The sequence below is a fragment of the Aspergillus sydowii genome (genome assembly GCF_001890705.1).
Source record: "Aspergillus sydowii CBS 593.65 unplaced genomic scaffold ASPSYscaffold_7, whole genome shotgun sequence".
In the NCBI taxonomy this organism is placed as follows: domain Eukaryota; kingdom Fungi; phylum Ascomycota; class Eurotiomycetes; order Eurotiales; family Aspergillaceae; genus Aspergillus; species Aspergillus sydowii.
In genome coordinates, this window is record NW_024467865.1 from 868,523 (window position 1) to 889,498 (window position 20,976).

The following is a 20,976-nucleotide window of genomic DNA, read 5'->3' on the forward strand; positions in this document are numbered from 1 at the left end:
CCTTACCAACAACTTCAGTATCTGGAGGAGCTATATCTTTTATATTTTTTGGTTTTGGTGTTTCCGGAGTTGTTTTCTTGCCCTTTTGGGCCGTTTTGAAGCTATTTTGAAGCTGTTTCTCTGCCTCCTTAGCTATACAGGCTTCCTCTTTCTGTTGCTTTTTCTCCTTAGCCAGGCGGAGGCGTTGCTCTTTATTAAAGGCCTGGATTTGCCGGCGTTCTCTAACTTAACGTTTCTTCTCCTCTTTCTTATATATCCAGCGGAGTTTCTCCTCTTCTTTAAGTACTTTAGCAGCCTGTATAGCCTCATCTTTCTGTTATTGAAGCTCTTGCGCTTGCTGGATCTTCTTTAGTGAATAGAAGACCGTATAGCCATCCTCTGGTGCCCGTAGTTCAAATATAAGAGGTTTAGCACGTTGCCGCTTCTTCTTCTCATTTTCTAGGGCGTTTTCGAGGCCGTCGCAGCGTAGTTTGAGGATTATATTCTATGTAGCAAGGTGGTGCATTGTAGAACTCAATTTCTTGGTGTTTTGGTTATAAACATCGGTAACAACACGCTTTAAAAGCTTCTCGATCCTCCGCCAGTCCTCTGCACCTAGTATTGAGCAAGAGGATTCACTAGATAATGGTCGTTCCGCGTCTTTATTAATAAACTTTCGTAGAACGACCTGCGGATCCCACGGCTGTATCCTAACAGATCTCCATGTAGATTCAATATTTTTTAGTGATACAGCCTTATTCCAAGCCGGCTAGAAGAGGCGGAAGAAGTCCTGTTTAGTAATAGAGCTCAGGCCTAGGCTGGAGTACAGAAATCCTTCCAATTCGTTGCTGTACGCCAGAGATAAAGGACCAAAGATAGACACGTCAAGTGGCTGCAGAGAATGCGTTGAATAAGGTGGATAAGTTAATAAGAAGATCTTATTATCTTTGCAATACTGTATAAACCTCTGATCAATGTGGGATCCATGGCCGTCAAGGATTAGGAGGCGCTATCGCCGCCGCGCCTTATCCTTAGTTTCTTGGTCAAAGACATCACGAAGCCATGTAATTCCTATATTATTATTCGTCCAACCGCTTGCTGAAGAGGTAAAGAAACACTGTTACTGCATAGTATCAAGATCCTGGAGCCATGTATTCTGTAAATTCAACGCCTGCGATTAGTATATAAGAGCTGGAGATAGCTTGCTTCCATCCGCGTAAATACATGCAATCATGGTGATCCATTCCTGATTACCATCTTAAAGGCGTTGCTTAAGGCTATCTCTTTTATACTGCTGCTTTGAGAAGATCCGCTTGCCCCTGGTAAGCATTCCAATTAGGAAGCCTTTTTCATCCATATTATAGATATCTTCTGCCTGTATATCGTACTGATGGAGCTTCCGCGCCAGAAGCTCGAAATAGAGTGTATATTTATAGGCAGAATCAGCCCGTACACGCGCCGCGTCNATACCGGTTGTATAGAGGCAGATAAGGTCCTTGCTATGTTGCTTCAAAAAGCGCCCAGGCCAGTGTTTTCCAGGTCGTTTTCCAGTAATATTAGCAGCGAAATTTCTCAGCATCTCGTGGGATATAAAGAGGCCTTCCGCGCCGAGATCATTGATATAGGTAATAAGGTCCTTTGCCTGGCGGTTGTTGAGAACTCGTTGGCTTTCATATTGGTCATCTTTTGACCGCTGGACACCGCGGTGGCGCCTCGAGAGAGTTGACCGGTCAACACCATATTTTTGCGCGATTTTAGTATAATTGATCGATTCGCCGAGCTTCAAGGATTCTAATTCTGCAATTGCTTCTTCAATTGGAGTCATATTGGTTGAGCTATAGAGGTTTAAAGATAGATAGTTTGTCGGTCAAAACAGAAAAATCGGGCGCCAGGTGGGACCGGGCGTCAGGTGATCAGCGACGGTATGCTGTTGAACCTTTCGCATCATATTTACAAGAGCGTTGTGGGAATTAGGCTCTAGTTTTTCTTGGGTATTGGATCCGCGGCTTTCCATTGCGTTCATGGCCTCCGCGTTCCTTATTTCTTGTTTCACCTTTTGGCGGTCAATCTCGTCCTGTTTGAGTGCGAGCTTCCGTGGATGGATCTTCTCAGTCTCTCTGATAAGACACTGCTCTGGATATTGTCGACGCTTCTCACGGCTTTCTGGATTTGCCAGATATTGTCTCTTGTTTGCTTTAACCTTGTCAGGATTTTCTTGTCCATTGACGCCTTTGAATTGCCTTGTTTTGTAAGAAAGCTTGATGTTGACTTAGTGTCATGGAGCCTAACGTAGGCCAGTAATATTGACGAGGCTCTTTAATTTTTATTTTTATTTTTATTTTTTTGTCTATGCCGGGCAATAGCACGTTCACGGTGGTCTTCGATAGCTTCACTCTGCTTCTATAGATTTGACGGGAACAACAGAAGCAGCAGCAAGCAGGTATTTCGTCTCGACCATGGCTACATCCTTTGCCGTCTATCTCGATGGGTAAAACGCAGAGTTCATGATTGCGTATTATTCTAATTTAGGCAACCTGCTGACTGATGACTTTGATCGGCGGAGCTCCTCTGCTGGGCAAAAAGATAACTGGGAGTGTAGCAGATCCAACGTATAACCAATGCCTTTCAGTTGCAGGGCTTTGGAGGCCAAGGTTATGGATGCCATTTAGGTAGTTATCCGTATCGCCTCCATCTAGAGCCATGCCAGGCCAATATTAGAAACGTTGAAACAACGAGTGATTCGTTAGTAACTTTGATGATTCTCCTTATCCTTGGAAGGCAAAGGTATAAACGGAGTGGTTGTGTTGGTTTCGTCGCCATTAACGTCGAAAAGTCTTTGTCAGCTTTCACGGTGCGAGTCAATAATGGAATGATCAAGACAAGTAGCAGCGAGCGAATATTGGGCGTCTTGCAGTAATGACACGTCAGTAGAGGTACTCGTAGTATTCATATCTATTATGTGTAAAAACAATTCTATTATATAACAGAATTCTTGACATTCGGCATTAATATCTACAACGAACTACCAAAAGCCCCAGTCGCATTACCGGCCTCTGGATCCCACCAAGGCTCTATATCCTCTAGACTTGGCAGCGCGACCTCAACCCCATCGACTTCCGCGTTTGGATTCGCATCGCCCATGCGGAACGCAGAGGCTGCAGCAGTCGTAGTATCCGTGATGTTATCGGGGAGAATACCTAGATCGGAGTCCCGGATCCAAGAATCAATGTCGCTGTGCTGGGCTGGGTTGAGGTTAAGGCCTGTTGTTGTTGTGGAGAAATTATGAGATTGGCCTTGGCCTTGAGAATTGGTGCGTTTAATGTCGAAGTCGGCAGAATATCCCGCTTCATTCGCGGGTTGTATTTGCGGAGGGGTTGTGGGTAGAGAGAAAGAAGCTGAGTGATTGTGCGCCTTTGTTGGCGCGCTGACTCGGGTTTTCTTACGGGTAGCCGAGGAGTCTCGGTGGATTGCACTTCCCGCGGACTCTCTCGTGTTAGAAGACTGAGCTGGCCGATTGCTACTAATCTGGCGCTTCATAGCTCCCGAACGGCGCATCCTCGCCTGCCAGCGTCGCTGGAGACTAACGAGGAAGTCGCGCGTGCGTTTCGCGTTCTCAAATGACTGGCCAAGTTCGTCCAGCGCACGAAAGCAGAGGTTTAGGTAGGCGACCATTTCGGTGCTGTTGTCTGTGAGTTGCTCAAAGCCTGTTCCGCTAGCGAGCGGGGTGGATGATATAGTGACGTAAAGGAGGATGAGGGCGGCGCTGAAGATCATGGAGACGACCTGGTTGTTCATGCGGCGGAAAGTGTAGTGTTTTTCGTAGATATGGAGAAGCCGCGCAATTGCGATTGAAGACTCGATGCACATTTTACGCGCGTGGTGGTAACCCGGGCCTTGTCGAGGGCTACGTGGTTGGATGTAGCTCTTTGAAACCCAAGGCCGGTGGGTGAAGATGACAATTTGGTGGTATTGGAGGCTTACTGGCGTTAGTTTAGTCTATTTGGAGTTGTAGTATTACGTACTGCAGCATCAAGAGGTGAGGAAGAATAGGCGTTGTGTGATCTGCAAGGTCGATGTCAAGGCAGGAGGGTAAGCTGGCTTTCCAGGCAAAGAGGTCATCCGTCACTCTATGACAGAACCTCTGCAGCTCATGGCGCGGGATATCGGAACATCCATATCTAGATACGTAAGTCCTCTGTCAAATGGTCCCAGTCGGTAGACATACAGAACATGCCCGAGAGGGGATATTATCTCCCAAAGCACGGCGAATTGTCGGCTAATCAGTTCATTGGGGTTCTTCAGCGCCCCACCAAATCCTTCTTGGTCTGTCGGCAGACCATAGGGACGCCATGTATCTTCTTTGCCGACAGTTAAGCCTGATGCGGGTTTGGGAACAGTGATATCTCCGGCATTCATTCGGAACGGTCGTCCAAGATAGAAGCCCCAGAAGCTGTCCAAGGTCAGAAATCGCATCTAAAAATTCATAACGTTACCTACTGGTCTGCAGTGTAGCTTCCCCAGAAAGCTATTCGCCGCACATCGGCTTCGAAAGCACTCATGTCTCCCCGCTCCACATATGGTGTCATATCCAGATGTAGTCCAAGATCGAACGCAAGCCTCATTGACATACCACTGTAGAGCCAACCTCGTGCATCACGGTTTGACGCTCCTTCATGGCAGCTCATTATCACAAGCGCCTGAACCGTGGCGACACATGGAGAGTCCAGCTCAATTTCCAGCAACGCCTTTGCTCTATCCGCGAAGAATTCCGATAGCGACTTTGGGAATGTAATAAACGTGGGATGGTATCGAGCCTCAAAGGCACTTCCAATGGCACACCTGTGTCGGGTTAGCGCCAGTTAAGGTGGGAACTTCGAGCAGCATACATAGCGTTGGTGAGCACCTCGGAATAGAACGGTGTATCGTCTAGGTCCTCCCTCCAATTCTGCCTGGCAGTGTAGTACATCTCCTTGTCAACGACGTACGTGCTGCAGTTCTGCCAGGTAAAGTAAAGCTCCAAGAGGTGGTCCTCAAGAGCCTGGTCTACCGATTGTCCAACGCGCAAATGGTTCAATATATCCTGCCCATCATGGCGGACAGTCCGAGCATCCGGACGCTGACGTTGCTGTGTCGCAGACACATCGACAAGGTTGAGGTTCGACGTCGCGCCGAAAAATCGTAGATGTCCATCGCCCGCAATTTTCAGTGTCCCGATCCGATGGGAAATTTGTTCAATGACGTCTTTCTCCGCTTCATTTTCCTCGCCGCTGTCGCTGTCATCGTCTCTGCTGTTCTGGGCCTGTTCGAGGAGAACACCTGGCTGCTGCGCTATGTCTTGAGACAAGTGCAGACTATCCGGGCTGAACCCATTCTCAGGGGATGTCTGGTATCCGCCATTCATATTTGCGTATAAAGAGTCCAAGCTTTCTGCGGTCGGAAGGGCAAATTCCCAGCTCGTCTGAGGGAACTGGAAACCAAAGGGGCTCACGGTCTCCTGGTTAGGTACGGTTGGATTCTCAGTAGGCAGAACATTTTCCGATGGCAAAGTTTCGGAAAGGTTCCCGTTCGCAGCGTGATTCCCATTATACGCAGACATAGGAAGCGGGCTGTGTGCAGGTGGCTGCGGCCCAGGAGTAGCTATAGCATTCAGCGACTCTGACGTCGGAGAATCCTTTTTCTTCAACACTCCACGGGGTATTTGCAATGTGTCCAGAACCCGATTGATTCCCATTTCGTCCTCGGTCTTCATTGGCGGTGGCTCGAAGCCATTGTCGTAAATAAATTGAACAAGCTGGTCAATCCTAGCAGAGAATAGCTCTGTCGCTGCGCGTAATGAAACTCTGAATGCAGGAACGGTCAGCCTCTGTGACAAGCGCTCCAGGTTTCCTCGACGGGTCATCGAAGATCACACGGTCGGTCTCCCCCATGGAAACTCTGGAAAGAAAATGCGGCTTTCTCGCATCGAGTTATGCCAACAAGCAACAATAACAAGACTGCATGACGTACTTCCGTTTGTCGTCCCCATGCTGGTATTTACATTGTTTTCCTTTCCTCTGGCAGTTGTTGCAATGCGGGGACGCCCCGTCGCACTAGGGTCGCAGCAACTTAATCAGCATTCAATTTTTTTATTCTTTACTTTCAAATATAGCAATGGGAAGACGTACCCTGATCTTGCTCTCCCGACAAGGCACACAGGCGGTGGTGACGTGCTTTCTAGGAGGACGCTTGGTCTTCTCCGACTCGGACGGCATGGTGAGAGCCGAACTCGGGATGGATGAGCAAAGCAGGAAGAGAAGTTAAAATCAATCAGCCAAAGTCAACAGAGCACTGATTGAAAGCAAGCATGTCCGGGACAATATTCATGGGGATGACAATGAAGAGAATGCCGTTGGCGGACCAAGTCGAGGCGGGGGGGGAGGACAATTTCCGGGGAAGAAATTATAGATAGGAGATTGACAATCGGCGCGACTCCCTCAATATTCAAAAGATCGGTCCGACTGGGGGAATCTTGCCCCTCGGAGAGACGCCCCGCTGCGTTGTCCAATCACACGCTCCCCCACGCCTCCGCCAGCCTTGAACAGGGTAAAAAACCCCGCCCCCGTCACCTGACCTAGTCTTGTGCCTGCTGGGGCTGAAAATGCTTCACCTTGCTTGATAGGGGTAACATTGAATGGAGGGAAGGCGGGCAGGCTATAGTCTGACCCTCTCGTTTTATTTTGAACCCCCGCTTTTGGCCTCTAGTTTCAGCGCCGGGCCCTCCAGCTGGAGACGCCGACAACTCCGATTAGGTATAACACTACATACGGCAATGAATCTCACGGGGCCCGAAAGTTGCACTTCAAGCATAAAGTTAACATTAAACAACCTTGGCCTAAGCTCAAAGCGTAGATCTGAATACATATTTACTGGGTCTTGAGGACACCATCCTCCTCGACGCGCTCAACGTGGGGGTGGCCACCGAGGACCTGAGCGGACATGGCGGAGACTTCAGGGAGGTCGACTCTGTTAGGGGAATTAGGTTAGTTTATTCATAGTCATTCACTGTCAGTATAGATGAGGCCTGGCACGTACGCGATCGCCCTGATGAGAGTGTACTCGTGGGTGATGTTGCCGCCACTTTCGCGGATCTGGTCCTTGACCCTTCGATAATGTTAGCATACACTCATCTCTAAAATGTGACCAAAACCTACTGTTGAACGGTGTCCTCGGGAGAGTCACGCTTAAAAGAAACCTGATTCCAATATGAGTTTGGTTTCTAGATGATTACTCGAGGAGTCAGGTAACAAACAATGTATTTCGGCATTTTGTTTACGGCGTAGTATGCAAGTTTGGAACGCGAAGACTGGCGTGAGAGCGGATAGGATCAACAGTAGTCTGTAGAATTCGGAACCAGGTTCTGGTGCAACCTCCTGGATACTGGCGGCTTTGTATTTTCTGGTCTGGTGGCGTGTAGGATGTAGCTGAAAACTTGACCTGGCAACCTTCCCAATCTCAAGCTGACAAGTTGCCCCTCATCGGATCCCAGTCACACCCCATACGTCATCGCGATAATCCGGAGATGGCCCGAGATGGCGAGATCATTAATGATCTTGATTCAACTACGGATGCAATACTTCACCGAAATTGCTAATATATTGCTAAAATCTGGCTAGCAACCGTTGTTTTATATACTAAACTAAATTATTTCTGGATCACCAGTTGCTAGTGCGCTTCAGAGTCTCGTTCTGGATCACCTCGATCCAGTAGTCATCGGGATCAAGGATAAATGCGACGTTCTTCATCCGTCCATCTGTTAGGCGCTTCTTCCAGTTGACGTTCAGGCCTTCGAACCGCTCGCAGGCGGCATTCAGATCGTCCACGGAGATACCTAAAACTAGGTCAAAAATGTATGTTTGGAAAATCTTGACGTCAACTTACAGATGTGGCCAAATCCCTGAGGCTCATTGTTACCGTTGTGGTAAACCTGACCCTCCTGCTTCTCAGTACCGTAGTTCCATGTCAATTCAAGCAATCCCTCCCATTCAGCAACCGGGTTCTGAGCACCCTCAACCACCTTGGGGTTCGAAGCAGGGTATCCCAGGAAGTATAAGTTAAACCCAGCATCCTTGTTCTCCTTGACCTTCAAGAGGGTCATGCCCATGACTTCCTGATAGTATTTCAAGCTCTTCTCCGCGTCCTTCACGCGGAGCATGGTGTGGTTCAGGCGGTAGGTGCTAGGGTCCGTGGTTGTGTTGTAATCCTCATCCTTGCGGCGGATAATCTCGACCCAGTATCCATCAGGATCCTTCACAAAGGCAATGTGCCTCATACGACCCTCGGTAAGCTTCTTCTGGAATTGGTATCCAGCGTCCTCGAGTCTCTTGCAGGCCTGCTCGATATTGTCGACGGAGACAGCGAGGTGCCCGAAACCACGGTGAGGTTCTGTGTTGCCGTTGACGACGCTGTAGTTGGGATCATTCTCAGTGCCGTGGTTGTGGGTGAGTTCGAGAACAGCATGACGGTCTGTCCAGTGACGGTCACCCTGTAGCGACTCAGGTCCGTTGTAGGCGAGGAAGTAGAGAGAGAATTTGTTCTCAGGGAAGTCTAACTGCTGGACTTGGTTTAGGCCTAGGAATTTGTAAAACTCAACTGAAGAAGACAAAACCCGGATTGTCAGTGCTGAGGTCTCGCTTGTTTTATTTGTGATACTCACCCGATCGCTTTGGGTCCTTGACCCGAAGCATGGTATCTATAAGAAAATAACAAATGCATAGTCAGCCGCAGTTGCGCACTGCGCAGGTAACAGTACTAACGGTTTAGTTTGTAAGTGGACGTGTCGGTCGCCATTGTCGCGAGGGACCTATTTGTAGCTATTCTCACAATGTCAGCGATGCGATTGGCCCAGGCGGGGAATCTGCGACGAATGAAGCTTGAGATCGCGAACCTGGTAGGATGGAAAATCTTGGGTTGAGGACCCTGAGGAAAGATGTAGGCAGGGAGAAGAGGGTGCGTTTTCCGAACATGGAGGAGGGGCAATGGGGGAATTGTATTAGTGAGCAGTTGAGGAGAAAGGCCGCGGTGGAAGTCGTGCGGGTGGGGTGCGCTGCCTATGACGCTATTCCACCCAGAGCAATCTACTCCGACATCACAATTGATCAGACAAGCTTCAAAAGTCGTATTGACAGAAATGGGATGAGTTAAGAGGCCTATGCCTTGTATAGGAAGCAAGGTTTATTACAACGGCATGGGCAAACGACATCATATCTCGGTGGAAGGAAAATGAGGTTTCTATGAGAATGAATATCCTAGCAGCTGTTCGCAAGGTCTACCTGCTTTTATTGAAAGTTGAATAAAACTTACCGATCGGCTGTTAGCCTTCCTTTATTCCTTATATGCCATCACTTTCGAAAGAAATTATGAAAGAAATAGAAGAAGCTCAATTACTTCCCTTTACTTTACTTCAGTCAACTCTTTCACCACACTGCGCCGTCTATATTGCTGCTGTGTGGACCATGCAGCCAGGATATGTTGCACACTCTTGGTCACTCACACTGACGGTCCCGGGCAAGGCTTGAGGAGCACCATGATAGTTGGGTTGACTGGAGCCTCGTGGTAAGGAGAAAGAGGGATAATGACCCTTTCGAGTGTTCAATGGGTTTCCAAATTCTTCCTCATCTGAGGATGGACTCTACTCCGCCGCGCACTATTCCTACACCAAGCATGACAGATCCTCTAAGGACGGCCACCGGCATGCTCATCGATAGCAACAAAACCACACAATACATCAGTGGGTTTCAAATATGCCTCAGGACAGCGCTAGAAGATACCGAACCAGTATTTTACTATTGGCAGGCTGCCTGACCGCCATCCTTAGGGCCAGTGCCGGGAAGACGAAAACACCACAGAAAGCATTCGTATCGCTCTGTGGAAAAGATGGCGAATTTCTAGCAGTTAAGGAACCGTCTCCGGGATTTGTGTAACAGGTTTTAACCTGATGGACGCGCAGGGCATGATGGTCTTCTCAGAAAAAAGAAGTTGAAGGGCTGCTTGGGACCATGGAGAGGTATAAGAATATTTTTGTTCTTATTCTCCTGAGTGATAGTATGGGGGTCTCTGCCTTATCCTTTCTTCCTCGCTTATTCCAAGCTGATATTCTGGCTGCTCCCTGTCGGCTGCAATCCAGCACGTCACAACCCCACGCGAAGAACAAGACAGACGCCGCCAAAACCAGCAAACATTCGAGATGCTCAACTGGCTGTCCCCATTGAAGGACACTGCAACGCATTTCGGCATCTTCAGTCAATATCAAGACAGAATGTTGCGGCGGATTCAGGAAGACGAATGTTACAAGGCCTGGTTGGACGGTACCTCGGGGTTTGCCTGGTCTTTTGGTAAACATGAGAATGGCGCCCGTGTCCATATCTGTAATTAAGCCGTGCATTGCAGGTAACTGGTTCAAACTGGGTCTTTGTCATAGTCTGGTACATCCGGTAGATGCTTGGTAAGGCAACTATGCTCTAATGCCGTTCATGGTCAGAGACGTTAAGGTGCTCCTGCAGGAACAGCGGAGTCAGCTGTTAAATCATGCGATAAGCAGAACCTTTTCGATCCTGAACCACCGTTTCGCTGTCTAAAGATCTGTCATTTCCTGTTCTGCGGGTTTGCTTCCAAGACCATATCACTTCAGTCCCTGTCGAATTTCCTCATAGGACTCCCCGAAATCCATCCCTATCAATAAAGTAGTCAGGCTGAGAAGGCTTCAACAGTTGGTGGTGGATCGGGGTTAGCGGAAAGCATAGCCTTTGTTTTATATTCGATGTTGACAAATAGGGCTTGTTCATTGATTTTGAAAATTCGAAACGGCCTCAGCTGAACTTTTTGAGGAAATTGTGCACACTGAAGTCAACAACCATTTTCGTGTCAGATGTCGACCCGAGGAGCGAGAATCCGCGATGACAGAAAGGATGAGTTTCGACGCTCCTCTGGCGGATGATGCTGTTCACTCTCTGAGTGAGCCATGTGGAAAGAGCTCCTATCCATTCACTGACGAGGACAGTCCGAGTTAACAGGAACCACCAGTTATTGAACCTTATGTAGTAATAGCCCTACCTTGGGTAGCCCTGCACATGCTGCCATGCATCTTTGGAAAATCTTAAATGGGCACTTAGTCATGTATCTCCAAAGTACACTAGACGGGAATGGAAAGGAGTCTCAGGACAACTTTCCGTGAGCGCGCACCTCGAGCCCACGTGCGCCCATAAACCCCGATTAGGAAATGGACGTGGGAGAGCCCAACTCCACACTGACACCCGTACTTTTCCCTATCCAGAACCATGTTATGAGGCCAAGAGTCTACCAAGGAGTTGAAAAGACCCTCATTGCGCTGTTCTATGCAGGTTCTGCTGCGAGTCAGAAGATATGGATCCCGCATTATGGGCCCCGCTCCCTTGGTGAGGTGGTGACACGCATACTCCGTACTCCGTAGTAATTTGCAATGTTGCATTCTTCTTGTGGGTTGAGATTGGGTGGATATGAACTAAAGGGTTCTCCCGTCCCGTTCCAAAATCCTTGTGCGCTGTGGTTCCTGGAAACGAGCAGACAAAGGTCAAGCATGGGAGTCAGTCCATGGCTCGAGCAGCTGTTTCTCTGTTCGGGCTCCTGTCGGCATCATCCCAGTTCGTCCGACATCAACCGAGGACCGTAGCTTTATCATGAGCAGGAACAATCGTGCATCTTGACAGTTTGACATCGAAGCGGCAAGACGAACTATACTAGACTGAGAAAAGGCTGGCGTGACCCGACAAGGTGAGAGACGGCAGGCAGAATGCAGGACACAAGAAAAAGAAAACATGCATCCCGACGACTGAGGAAAATAACTCACTGCCGAGACTCCGCATTTTCGGCCTTTCATGTAACATAATATACTGGGGACTGGGGACTGGTCTTGGGTTCAGTCGTTTAGACTCGCGGCAGTCACGGATAGCAATTAAAGCAGATGAAGATCGAGCCTGGGCGGCGAGAGACGCACGACGCAGGGAGAAAACTCAAAAGTTTCAAACTCTTGTGTTTTGGGGTTCAGATCCTCAATGCGACTGGTATTATTGGACGAGAATTGCGCCGGGCTGATGGCAACAGTCATGGTGACCCTTTCCGTGAGTAATACGACGCCTAGCTCGGCAGTGCACTTGGGTGATTAACTTTGGAGGGCTGGCTGTTGCGCATGGAGAATCAGGATGTAATATTGAATTGGGTGAATCATACGATGACTCTGACCGCTGTGGCTCTGAGTTGTTCAGCGTGTGTCGGAAGAGTGTTGGTCTGTTTGGCTGCTTGAATGCGGCTGCTAAAGCAGCACCGGGCTATTCCGGAAGCGGTTACTCCGCTCCCCAATGATCCATGGAGTCAGCTCGCTCTCCCTCGTCCAACAGCTTCGGTCTCCGCAGTCTTCGGTATACGTCCTCTTCTGACATCCACTCCTCCTTCATCTGCCGCCAACTGCAATAGCCCTGCTCTTATTGCTGCGGTGACTCCGTTCATCTTCTGACAGGCTGCAAGGTTCGTGGATCTTTCTCTGGTTTCCCCCAGCTCTCCCACCCGGGATCGACTCGCCTTCGCACTCCACATGAATAGCTGCCCGTTTGAGTTTCGCGTTGACTGTTTATTCTTTTAATTTTATTTCTTTTTTTTTGCTTTTTTGCCTTTCCTGTTGTCTTTCTTTGTGTTTCTTTTTTTCTCATTCGACCTTCTCCTCGATATTCAAGACAACTGTATGAAGCTCTCCGCCCCCCCACCCAGCCTTCTCCCCACGCTCTTAAAACGCCTCACTGCCAAAGTCGTGTGTGTCTGTCAATTTTGCGCCTGTTGGATCATGCCTCGAGATGATCATGAGCCTGGATCCTGCATGGCGCGCTCCGTGCTCATCTCCTGACTGGGGAGAGAAAAAGGCCGTCTCTCCCGCCTTCTTGTGTATCCGTCGTGTCATTCTTACTCCCCTTGACATTTGAGTTGGCTGTTGGCTGTTGAGCCGTTGCCATCATTTACCTGACTGCATACTCCTTTCTGCCTATGCTGCCATTGATATGAACCTTATTATCCTTGTTCTGTCTATATCTTTTTTTACTGCATCGTTTCCTCAAGCTGGTCCTTCCATTCTTGTTCTACTCATATTCTATACTCGAGAGCAATATGGCTGAATCAAAGCATCCAGTTAACACCGGTTTCTCCCAGAAACCGAGTATCTTTGACGACCCTGACTATCGTCCTTACTGGGCTCGCAGTCAAGTCCAATACGCGCAGGATCTGCTTGACTATTCACCTGAGCCCATCGAATACGAACACGACGACAAAGACTACTGGGACAACCACTTCTTCTTCCCCGAAGACTGCTCGTGGTCCCCTCCCAAAGGCTGGGATATTGATGACAACACCTCTGAAGAAGACATCGCCGCTGGAGAGTGCTACGATCACTGCGACGCCACCATGATACCTGGTCTACCCGATATCAAAATGCTAGATGCGGAGGCCCTCTCCGATCTGCTCGAAGACAATCTTTCACCGCCAGAAATCACCTCCATCTTGTATGTACTCTTGTGACCTATCCCCATCGATCTTGCTGACAGCATACGTTAGCGTTTTTGCCACCAATGGGGCCATCTTCGCCTACTCCTCCCCTCTCCCATCCAGGCAGCTACGTAACTTGAGTGCTACCTATGGTGCTGCTTATACATGCTACGCAAAAAACGCCTCCAGTGGTAATCTCACCGGTGTAAACCCTGCCAGCCACCCTTCATCATATGTCACCGCCCAATCTGTATCACTGGGCGACGTAGGCTCGATTGTCTTCGAGCTTGACGACTTAGTCGCCGTCGTGACCAAAATTGCCGACAAGGTCCTCCTTGCCGCCGTCGGTCCATCAAAGCCAGCAGATGTAGCTACCGAGAACCATAACTCAAACAATCCCTCAACCTCTAAACCAGATTCGCCATCATCCGGTCCAGACACGCAACCAGAGTCCTCACAAGCCCCAGCCTCAGGAAACACCAGTGAATCCACATCCACCCCTCAGACTCCAGCAAACGGCACCATCGCCCCGCACAACACCAACCGCACATCCACCCCAGTCAATGCCAGTGGCTACATGACAGAAACGCAACTCGCGTCGCAATATGAGGTCGACCGAAGTCGCGACCTCGATCGCCTAGCAAGCCTGAACCTGTCAACACCGCCATCTACCCTCCTAGCGCTGGAATCCAAATCCGCAGCCTTGGGCCGGTTTCTGTCCCAAAAGCTTGAAGACCTCGAGAGTCCGGAAGACTTCTAAACCAAAACCATCACTACTACCACCATCACCAACCCTCTTTTCGTGACGAGGAAAATTTTTCCTCATAACCCTGTCCATATCACCCCCAACTAAACGCAATATCCGATCCACCTACGTCACATCGCATTGAGTCGTGTTACGCCACGCCACGGAATCTATGAGAATCACCATGCGTGCTTGAAGCAAATTGTGTGAAATAAGCAATGTTATGTACTGTACGATTTCTATCTAAATTTCCTTGTTGTTTACCTATAAACTTACCTACGGTACGTCTTCAAGAGACACGTATCCATTCAGCGTGTCTTTGACGCATCCATTATATCACTGTTGCCATCATCATCGTCGTCACCAATCGCATCCATCTTCGGCGTGCTTGTCAGTTGCTGGTTTGTTATTGGTATCTTGGTATAAGTATACGCGGTCTAGCAAGACACGAATAAGTACGCTTATTCCACGGTAAAGTTATAAGTAGTCACTAGTTATAAGTGAACGTCCAACTTTTAGCTGCATATATAGATACATCCGTCTTGAAACAATGCGTGCTTTTAGAGACAACGCTGGGGGATATAAAAGGTAAATAAAGTAAGAAATCAAGAAGACGAAGAATGTATCATTCAATTAAGCAAAGCAGTATAATATATAGAATATAGGGTAAATATACCAAAAGAAGTAAGAGAAAATAAATAAATGTGATACGCGTTTTGAATCATTAAGTTTGAATAGAGAGATAATACCGAAATCAAGACTTCTCTGATGGTCCCTCCGCGGTCTTCTCTGCGGCCTTCTCCGTCTTCTCAGTGACAGGAGAAGGAACCTTTTCAGCAGCACTGCCTGTCGTAGCAGTGGTGTTGGTGCGACTGACGGCCGGTGGGGAGACGGGGCTCGCAGCGGCGGATCCGTTCTCGTATGCTGGGGGTTGAGAAGCAGAACCCGGTGATGCTGCGTCGGGGCTTGCTGGTGATGCAACAGGGGACTGGGTTGCAGCAGCAGCAGCGGTGGTTGTAGCGATGGGAGAGTGAGCGGTCTCCTTGATGACGCTGATCCATTCCTTTGCGTCGCTTGAGGAGTTAGCCTTGAAAACAAACTCGGTGTTTGTCTTGAAAGCGTTGCCGACGACATTGCCGGAGACGTCCTTGCCCTTGATGGTGAAGGTGTTCTTGACTTCGTCGATCGAGACGACGGTGCTGTCGGGGAGGTAGAGGGAGATCTCTGGTTCAGGATCCTTGTTGAAGTCGTCGTTGTCCTTGAACTCGTGCAGGTATCGAGCATGGGTTACGACGTAGTAGAAGCTGGTGAATCCCTTGAGAGCCATGCGGGATTTCCGTTGCAGAGTCCCCTGGATAATCGGTTGCGTAGTGGGGTGGTCCTGGTGTGGGAAGGTGATGTTGGCGAGGGATCTCGGCGGAGCATCCGGGTCAACAAGGGTTGAGTCGTTCCGTGTGATGAAGTTCACCCACTCGAACTCCGGTGGGATTCTCTGCAGATTGCCCAGGATGTCACTGTACATCCCCTTGTGGCGGTCACTCTGGCCAGTGACAAAGATGACAAGCTGCTCCATGGCAGCCTGGACGGTCTGTAGCACATGGGCTTCGAACTGCTGGAAGTTGTTCTGCACTGCAATTATTTCCTGTCGGTTGTTGTTTTCTTCGATTACCTGCTTGTTCAGACGGTGATTCACACCGCGGCGAACAAGATAGGGGTCGTGAGATGTCTCCAGCTTGTTCCCAGAAGCCGAATCCAGCGCAGCCGTCTGCTGGCCAAGAAGGTCGATATGCTTCTGGGTAATATTGCGGGCCTTCTCCACAGCCTTTGCACCCTTGGAAGCACCAGTCTGCAGCTCCTTCGACTTAGCCTTGATCTCTTTGTGGAGTCTCTCCAGCGTCGGAAGCACAGAGCTCTTAAGGTTCTTCTCTCCATCGGCGTACATGTTGATCATGCCCTACATCAATAGTCAGCGCCTCGAAACTCCCATGTCGGAATAATACCAGTCGTATGATCATACCTGAGTATTTGCACGGATATTCTCAAAGAACGAAGCGATGCCACCCGCACTCTGCGAGAAATGGTGACCCTCTTTCAGTGGCTCATTGACCGTCTGAAGTCCTCCGAATTAGTATCCAAAGATGAAAAATAAAACCACTGATGGGTCAGCGGACCTTTAGAACTTTCTCGTAATCCTTCGACATTCCCTTCTGCACCCGGGCAGTCACAGAGACGTAATCTTCCAAGTATCCGCACATGTGCTTCCAGGCACGAAGGCGCTCGACCAGGAGGTTGGTAGTCTATAGAGCCAGTATGCGGGGTTAGCGCCACGAAGTGTTACTCGGATACTTGCGAGTACATACCTCATTGCTATCAGAGCCAGGAATGGCCTCGTCGTCACTCATAGAGGCACGGCGGTAAGTGCCCGTGCTCGTGGTCCGCACGGTATTGGACCGAGTTGGAAGCTTCGATTCCACCGGACTCGAAGTAGCCGACATTGTTGCGGAATATCACGGAAGTGTGCGTAACTAACTGTTCTCGCGGAGGTCGACGGAGAGATAGATGCGTATTAACGTGGGATATTAAGCCACAGTTGATCTAAACCGCTGGAGGTTTCTGGGGAAAAGGGGGAAATGTCGGAGCCACAATAACAACCTCAAGCAAACAATCGAGCCAAGCTAAGCAGCTTCCGTTGCTTTCCTGAGGCCTGGCCGGATTCTGGCGCTCTTATGAAGGTGGTAGCCAAGTGGAGGGGTGGATCGCTGCGGCCCAACCAGAGAGAAGGAAGGGGGGGGGGGGTGAGATTTTAAGAATAATTTAGATATAGAAAGGAAAGCAAAACAGAGGAGGCTTGGTAAGGGCAATGTTGATAGTAATCAAGAGGCACTTCCAGGAACAATAGAGAAACACGAGACAGCTGGAAGGAATCAATTTAAAGGAAGGAAAAATATGATGCAAACGTCCAGACTTTGAGTGACGATCGAGGAGGGGCTCTTCACCGCCTTAGCCATTGACGCCATAGGTCTCGCGATCTCCCTCACCTTATCCCGGTCAGGAAGTTCGACAGCTGGAACTTGGCATTGGCCAATGCCCAACATAAGGGTCCATTCGCTACCATTTCTCCAGGTGTGGCTGTGTTGTCCAGATCGACGAGCTCTCCTTGCTTCGCTGGCTCCCTACAAGTCCCCTTTGCCTCGAATGGGAAGGCAGATCGGGGTTCGGGAAAGTTCTACAGATGTGGCTGCGGCTGATGAGCCGTGCATTAAGAAGGATCTTCGGATTTCCAGAGGCTCTTGTTCTGCCCGGTTCTGAAAGTCGAGGTCTTCGATAGCAGTGAAGCGCATGACGGTGACTCTAAGCACTGCTCATGGAACAACATGTAGTAAGGTTGTATCCGATGGTTTTGCGTTCAAGACCTCCTGACGTCGTGATCGGACAACCTAGTCAGTGATCACCACCAATAATCCGACGTAATACAGAGATAGATGCCTATGAACCGACATGAAAAAGAAAACCTGAAGTGGAAATTCCAATGCTTTATGGTATTATGTGTATTAACGTAACTCGTTTAACCCATTGTCATCACTTTTATTATCATGATTTCCGTTCCTATAAGCCCACCCCGTCTATGTAAAACGCCGATCAAACCTTCCTAATCTCAGGAAGTAGTCGCTTCATCTTTGAAGATCGACATGCTGCAGAAATATAAATACAAATCAAAAGAACCCGTGTATCGATGGGAGGTTTAGGAGATTCTATAAACAAGGCAAACAGCGTCCTGCGCTGGAAAAGTTTCGGCCGTGGAGGGGTGGCCATGAGAGGTGTATGTCAGCTTCGGCTGTTGGTAGTGTAATGGCTTCAAAACGGGCCGCTGGAAAGGAGGCGGCGGGTATATGTTTCGCAGACACAAATTATCGTAAAAAAAAGAGGTTGTAGTCGATTTCGCCGGGATAAGTCAATGTCTAGGCCCTGCCCCTCGCTTGATTTAGGCGGACCCTGCGCTCCTCGTCGGAATGGCTTTGCGAGCGAGAGTGGAGGAAATGCGGCCGGTGGAAAAAGTCCATAGGGGTGCTGAGATAGGAGTCTGTCCCACGACCGGCACCGCGGACATGTGCCTGCTGGGGCGACTGGGGCGTCGACGTAGTAATGTCCTCGGCGACCACAGCTCGGTAATCTGGCAAGTCATTGTCGTGCGGCCGGACAGACGAACGGACAGCGGTGGAATAGCTTGGAACGCGGCTGAGAGTCTCCAGTTCCGAATAGTGGGGGTGAAACGGTGTTGCCACTCCGGAGGGCAGAGGGTCACGGTCAACTTCGTCGGAGGGCCGTCGCGGGAGTTCTGGGCTTCCAGGGCTTTGGGTGTTGGATCCCGAGTGAGCCCCTGGGTCTGAAGTGACGCCAAGATGTTCAGGCTCGGAAGGAGAAAGTCGATTGGGCGTATTCACGTCTAGGTTAACCAAACGGTTGTGCAACGCGGAAGCGGAGATGTCAGTGTTGGTAATTGCATTCATTGAAGCAAGGTTCTCAGCTGAGAGATTCCGGCTGAGTGTGCCAAATGGAGTGCCGGGGCCGCTTCCGGGGCCGGGAGTGCGGTAGCCGGAGGGATCGACTTCGCTGTACAGCTGGTCAAACTGGTGCTCTCCGTACAACGGAGGCGCCTGCTGGGCGAGATCGTTAATCGCTCTTTCGGCCGTCTGAGGTGTTGAATCCACGAGGTTGTTGTTATCGTCAATCGCGAGGTTTGGGGAGATGAAGATCGAGACGGGAAGAGTGGCACGTAACTGAAAACGGCCGTTAGCACACCTAAAGAGTCCAGAAGGGTTGAATGCTAAATACCTCGCTAATATGGCCGTCTGGGTTGAGCAGTTGAACTCTGAACTTCAACTTGTGCCTAATTTTAATCCCCCTTGTATCTGTATCTTGCAGGCATCTTGTCAAGGTCTTGGGCAAATCCAGCACGCGGGAAAACTGATAGCCCTCGGCCGCCTCATCAATTATTTCCAGGTGGTTGTCTTGGTCCAGCTGGTGTTCGTCGTTGATGATCGTCCTCGTAGTTTTGTAGGTATTGCGAATCGAATCCGGGTCTTCTGGGTTGAGGGTGAGGTCGTGCGTTTCGACCAATTGCGAGATAATCTGTCCAATTCCGAGGCCCTTCAAAAGAGGGATTAGCTTGAAGTCAACGCGGATGCTCGTGCCGAAAATGACAGCCTTGGTCGGCGTGCTAATAGAGTACTCGATTTTGTTTGGCCAGATGTTTTCGACCGACTGTGAAACGGCGTCAGCGCATGTGATCATCATGCCGAGGATATACAAGGTCCACATACCATAGCGTGTGAAAGCTCTAGCGCGCTTGACTCGAGGGTGCGAATAATACGGAGGGGCCTCCGAACGATGATGTCCTTTGCATACTTGCGACCGATCTCTGCTTTGAAGCGATAGGTGACATAGGTGTCCGGGAGGCCCTCGACGCTCTCCGGCATCGAGCCTTCCAAGATGATATCGAAGGGGTATTCGTAGTTGCCCGCGGGGAGGATTTCGGTCTTGCTCTTGCCGGCATCTCTGAATCGCCATGTTTTCTCGTAAAAAACGCGCTCCCGCCAATTCTTACGCCCGCCGCCAGCAGATGTCGAGGGGAGGTGCCAGCTAATGCACGTTTGTCGTCAGCAGGTCATTGCAAGACCCTTGCCGCATACCCGGCGGAAAAATTTCCTGGGAGGGGCCAATTACTCACCAGACACGAGAAATGCCCGTCAAATGCAGACGAATATGTTTGATAGAAATGGGCTCGGAAACGCAGAGAATGAGCTTTCCACTCAGATGGGCGCTGGCAGCTTCCTGCTCACCACCGCGAAAGACAATGTAGTCCTCGTCGAGGCTGACGTAGGGAGGGGCAGCATTAGCAGAGTTCGGGCGCGATCCCGAGAGGCTGGAAACTCACCGGATGTCAAAGTACTTTGCGTGACTCGCACTGCCGCCGCCGCTGAAGAAACTGAGCGCCATGGCAGCAACAAGGGGATGGAAGACAAAAAGGCAGAGATATGGCAGCCCAGAAACAGGGGAGGAACGGGCTAAAATATAAAAACCAAGGCACGGCAAAAATCCGAAAAGAAAAAAAAGGGAAAAAGTATGACACAGATAGGGCGATGAGCACCGATCTTCGGGTCCCACCAGGATGTGAATTAAGTGGGGAAGACCCAAAGCAGCCGTTTCCGTCACGGTTCTGTGGCGATGGCGATTGCATGGATTGAATATTCGCTGGCGGGTCCGGATGATGTGACTGTTGACTAAGCTAGCTCAGGACACCGTAAAGACGAAGATAAGCGGTTGCTTGGAGGACGGAGTCCTGCCTGGAACCAGCTCTGCATACTGGTATATCTGTGGATGTATAGTTCAGTCGTTTCAGCCACTGCGCAAAACGCGGTCCGCCGACACAGCGCAAAAGTACTGACGACAGGATAAACTGTACGAAAGAAAAGGAATTAAGTGGTGTCCATCTTCAACTTGCAACTAAATAATTTGGCTATTTTAGCCCTCGACATTATTTCCCCGCCTGGGACGTTCGCCTTATCACCTCTACTTGTCAGTTGCCAGGGCCAAGGCTTATCATCCGTGCTATGGGCTGAGCCCGTGCTGATGCGTTGTCATGAGACGAGGGACGCCTCATCTTCTCCCAGTATGTCTTCTAAAATGGTCCTCCTGCTGGCTTCTCAGCTGTC

General features: G+C 49.7%; 6 protein-coding genes across 6 annotated transcripts; 1 reads left to right on the plus strand and 5 right to left on the minus strand.

Moving 5' to 3' along the window:
• Positions 1-2,896: 2,896 nt before the first annotated feature.
• ASPSYDRAFT_46801 (transcription factor domain-containing protein) lies at positions 2,897-6,407 on the minus strand. The gene is made up of 7 exons (XM_040847322.1): positions 6,144-6,407; positions 5,986-6,068; positions 4,866-5,819; positions 4,477-4,818; positions 4,205-4,429; positions 4,002-4,157; positions 2,897-3,955 (listed from the first exon to the last, which is right to left on the minus strand). The coding sequence occupies exons 1-7, from the start codon at positions 6,228-6,230 to the stop codon at positions 2,992-2,994; spliced, it is 2,811 nt and encodes a 936-aa protein (XP_040701448.1). The 5' UTR covers positions 6,231-6,407; the 3' UTR covers positions 2,897-2,991.
• A 474-nt stretch (positions 6,408-6,881) lies between these two features.
• ASPSYDRAFT_90924 (uncharacterized protein) lies at positions 6,882-7,282 on the minus strand (the record flags this gene model as incomplete). The annotated part of the gene is made up of 4 exons (XM_040852407.1): positions 6,882-6,981; positions 7,051-7,119; positions 7,170-7,210; positions 7,268-7,282. 4 exons carry the CDS (start codon positions 7,280-7,282, stop codon positions 6,882-6,884), a joined length of 225 nt encoding a protein of 74 aa, XP_040701449.1.
• On the minus strand, positions 7,264-9,002 carry ASPSYDRAFT_46804 (lactoylglutathione lyase GLO1). The gene is made up of 5 exons (XM_040847323.1): positions 8,903-9,002; positions 8,772-8,828; positions 8,672-8,707; positions 7,897-8,607; positions 7,264-7,846 (listed from the first exon to the last, which is right to left on the minus strand). Exons 1-5 carry the CDS (start codon positions 8,979-8,981, stop codon positions 7,671-7,673), a joined length of 1,059 nt encoding a protein of 352 aa, XP_040701450.1. The 5' UTR covers positions 8,982-9,002; the 3' UTR covers positions 7,264-7,670.
• Positions 9,003-13,143: 4,141 nt separating this feature from the next.
• ASPSYDRAFT_59114 (uncharacterized protein) lies at positions 13,144-14,278 on the plus strand (the record flags this gene model as incomplete). Its single annotated transcript, XM_040849641.1, has 2 exons — positions 13,144-13,535; positions 13,588-14,278. 2 exons carry the CDS (start codon positions 13,144-13,146, stop codon positions 14,276-14,278), a joined length of 1,083 nt encoding a protein of 360 aa, XP_040701451.1.
• A 739-nt stretch (positions 14,279-15,017) lies between these two features.
• On the minus strand, positions 15,018-16,758 carry ASPSYDRAFT_59115 (PH domain protein; the record flags this gene model as incomplete). The annotated part of the gene is made up of 4 exons (XM_040849642.1): positions 15,018-16,217; positions 16,281-16,373; positions 16,435-16,560; positions 16,624-16,758. The coding sequence occupies 4 exons, from the start codon at positions 16,756-16,758 to the stop codon at positions 15,018-15,020; spliced, it is 1,554 nt and encodes a 517-aa protein (XP_040701452.1).
• A 1,464-nt stretch (positions 16,759-18,222) lies between these two features.
• On the minus strand, positions 18,223-20,260 carry ASPSYDRAFT_154277 (arrestin family protein; the record flags this gene model as incomplete). The annotated part of the gene is made up of 5 exons (XM_040842351.1): positions 18,223-19,041; positions 19,097-19,525; positions 19,585-19,903; positions 19,992-20,135; positions 20,199-20,260. The coding sequence occupies 5 exons, from the start codon at positions 20,258-20,260 to the stop codon at positions 18,223-18,225; spliced, it is 1,773 nt and encodes a 590-aa protein (XP_040701453.1).
• Between the last annotated feature and the right edge of the window lie 716 nt (positions 20,261-20,976).

Coding starts and splice junctions, on each gene's coding strand:
- ASPSYDRAFT_46804 (XM_040847323.1), bottom strand. CDS start 8,981: ATGTTCGGAAAACGCACCCTCTTCTCCCTGCCTACATCTTTCCTCAGG. Junction 8,708..8,771: donor GTCCACTTACAAACTAAACC/GTTAGTACTGTT, acceptor ATTTTCTTATAG/ATACCATGCTTCGGGTCAAG. Junction 8,608..8,671: donor CAAGGACCCAAAGCGATCGG/GTGAGTATCACA, acceptor TGTCTTCTTCAG/TTGAGTTTTACAAATTCCTA.
- ASPSYDRAFT_46801 (XM_040847322.1), bottom strand. CDS start 6,230: ATGCCGTCCGAGTCGGAGAAGACCAAGCGTCCTCCTAGAAAGCACGTC. Junction 4,430..4,476: donor GGAAGCTACACTGCAGACCA/GTAGGTAACGTT, acceptor GACCTTGGACAG/CTTCTGGGGCTTCTATCTTG. Junction 4,158..4,204: donor TCCCCTCTCGGGCATGTTCT/GTATGTCTACCG, acceptor TTACGTATCTAG/ATATGGATGTTCCGATATCC.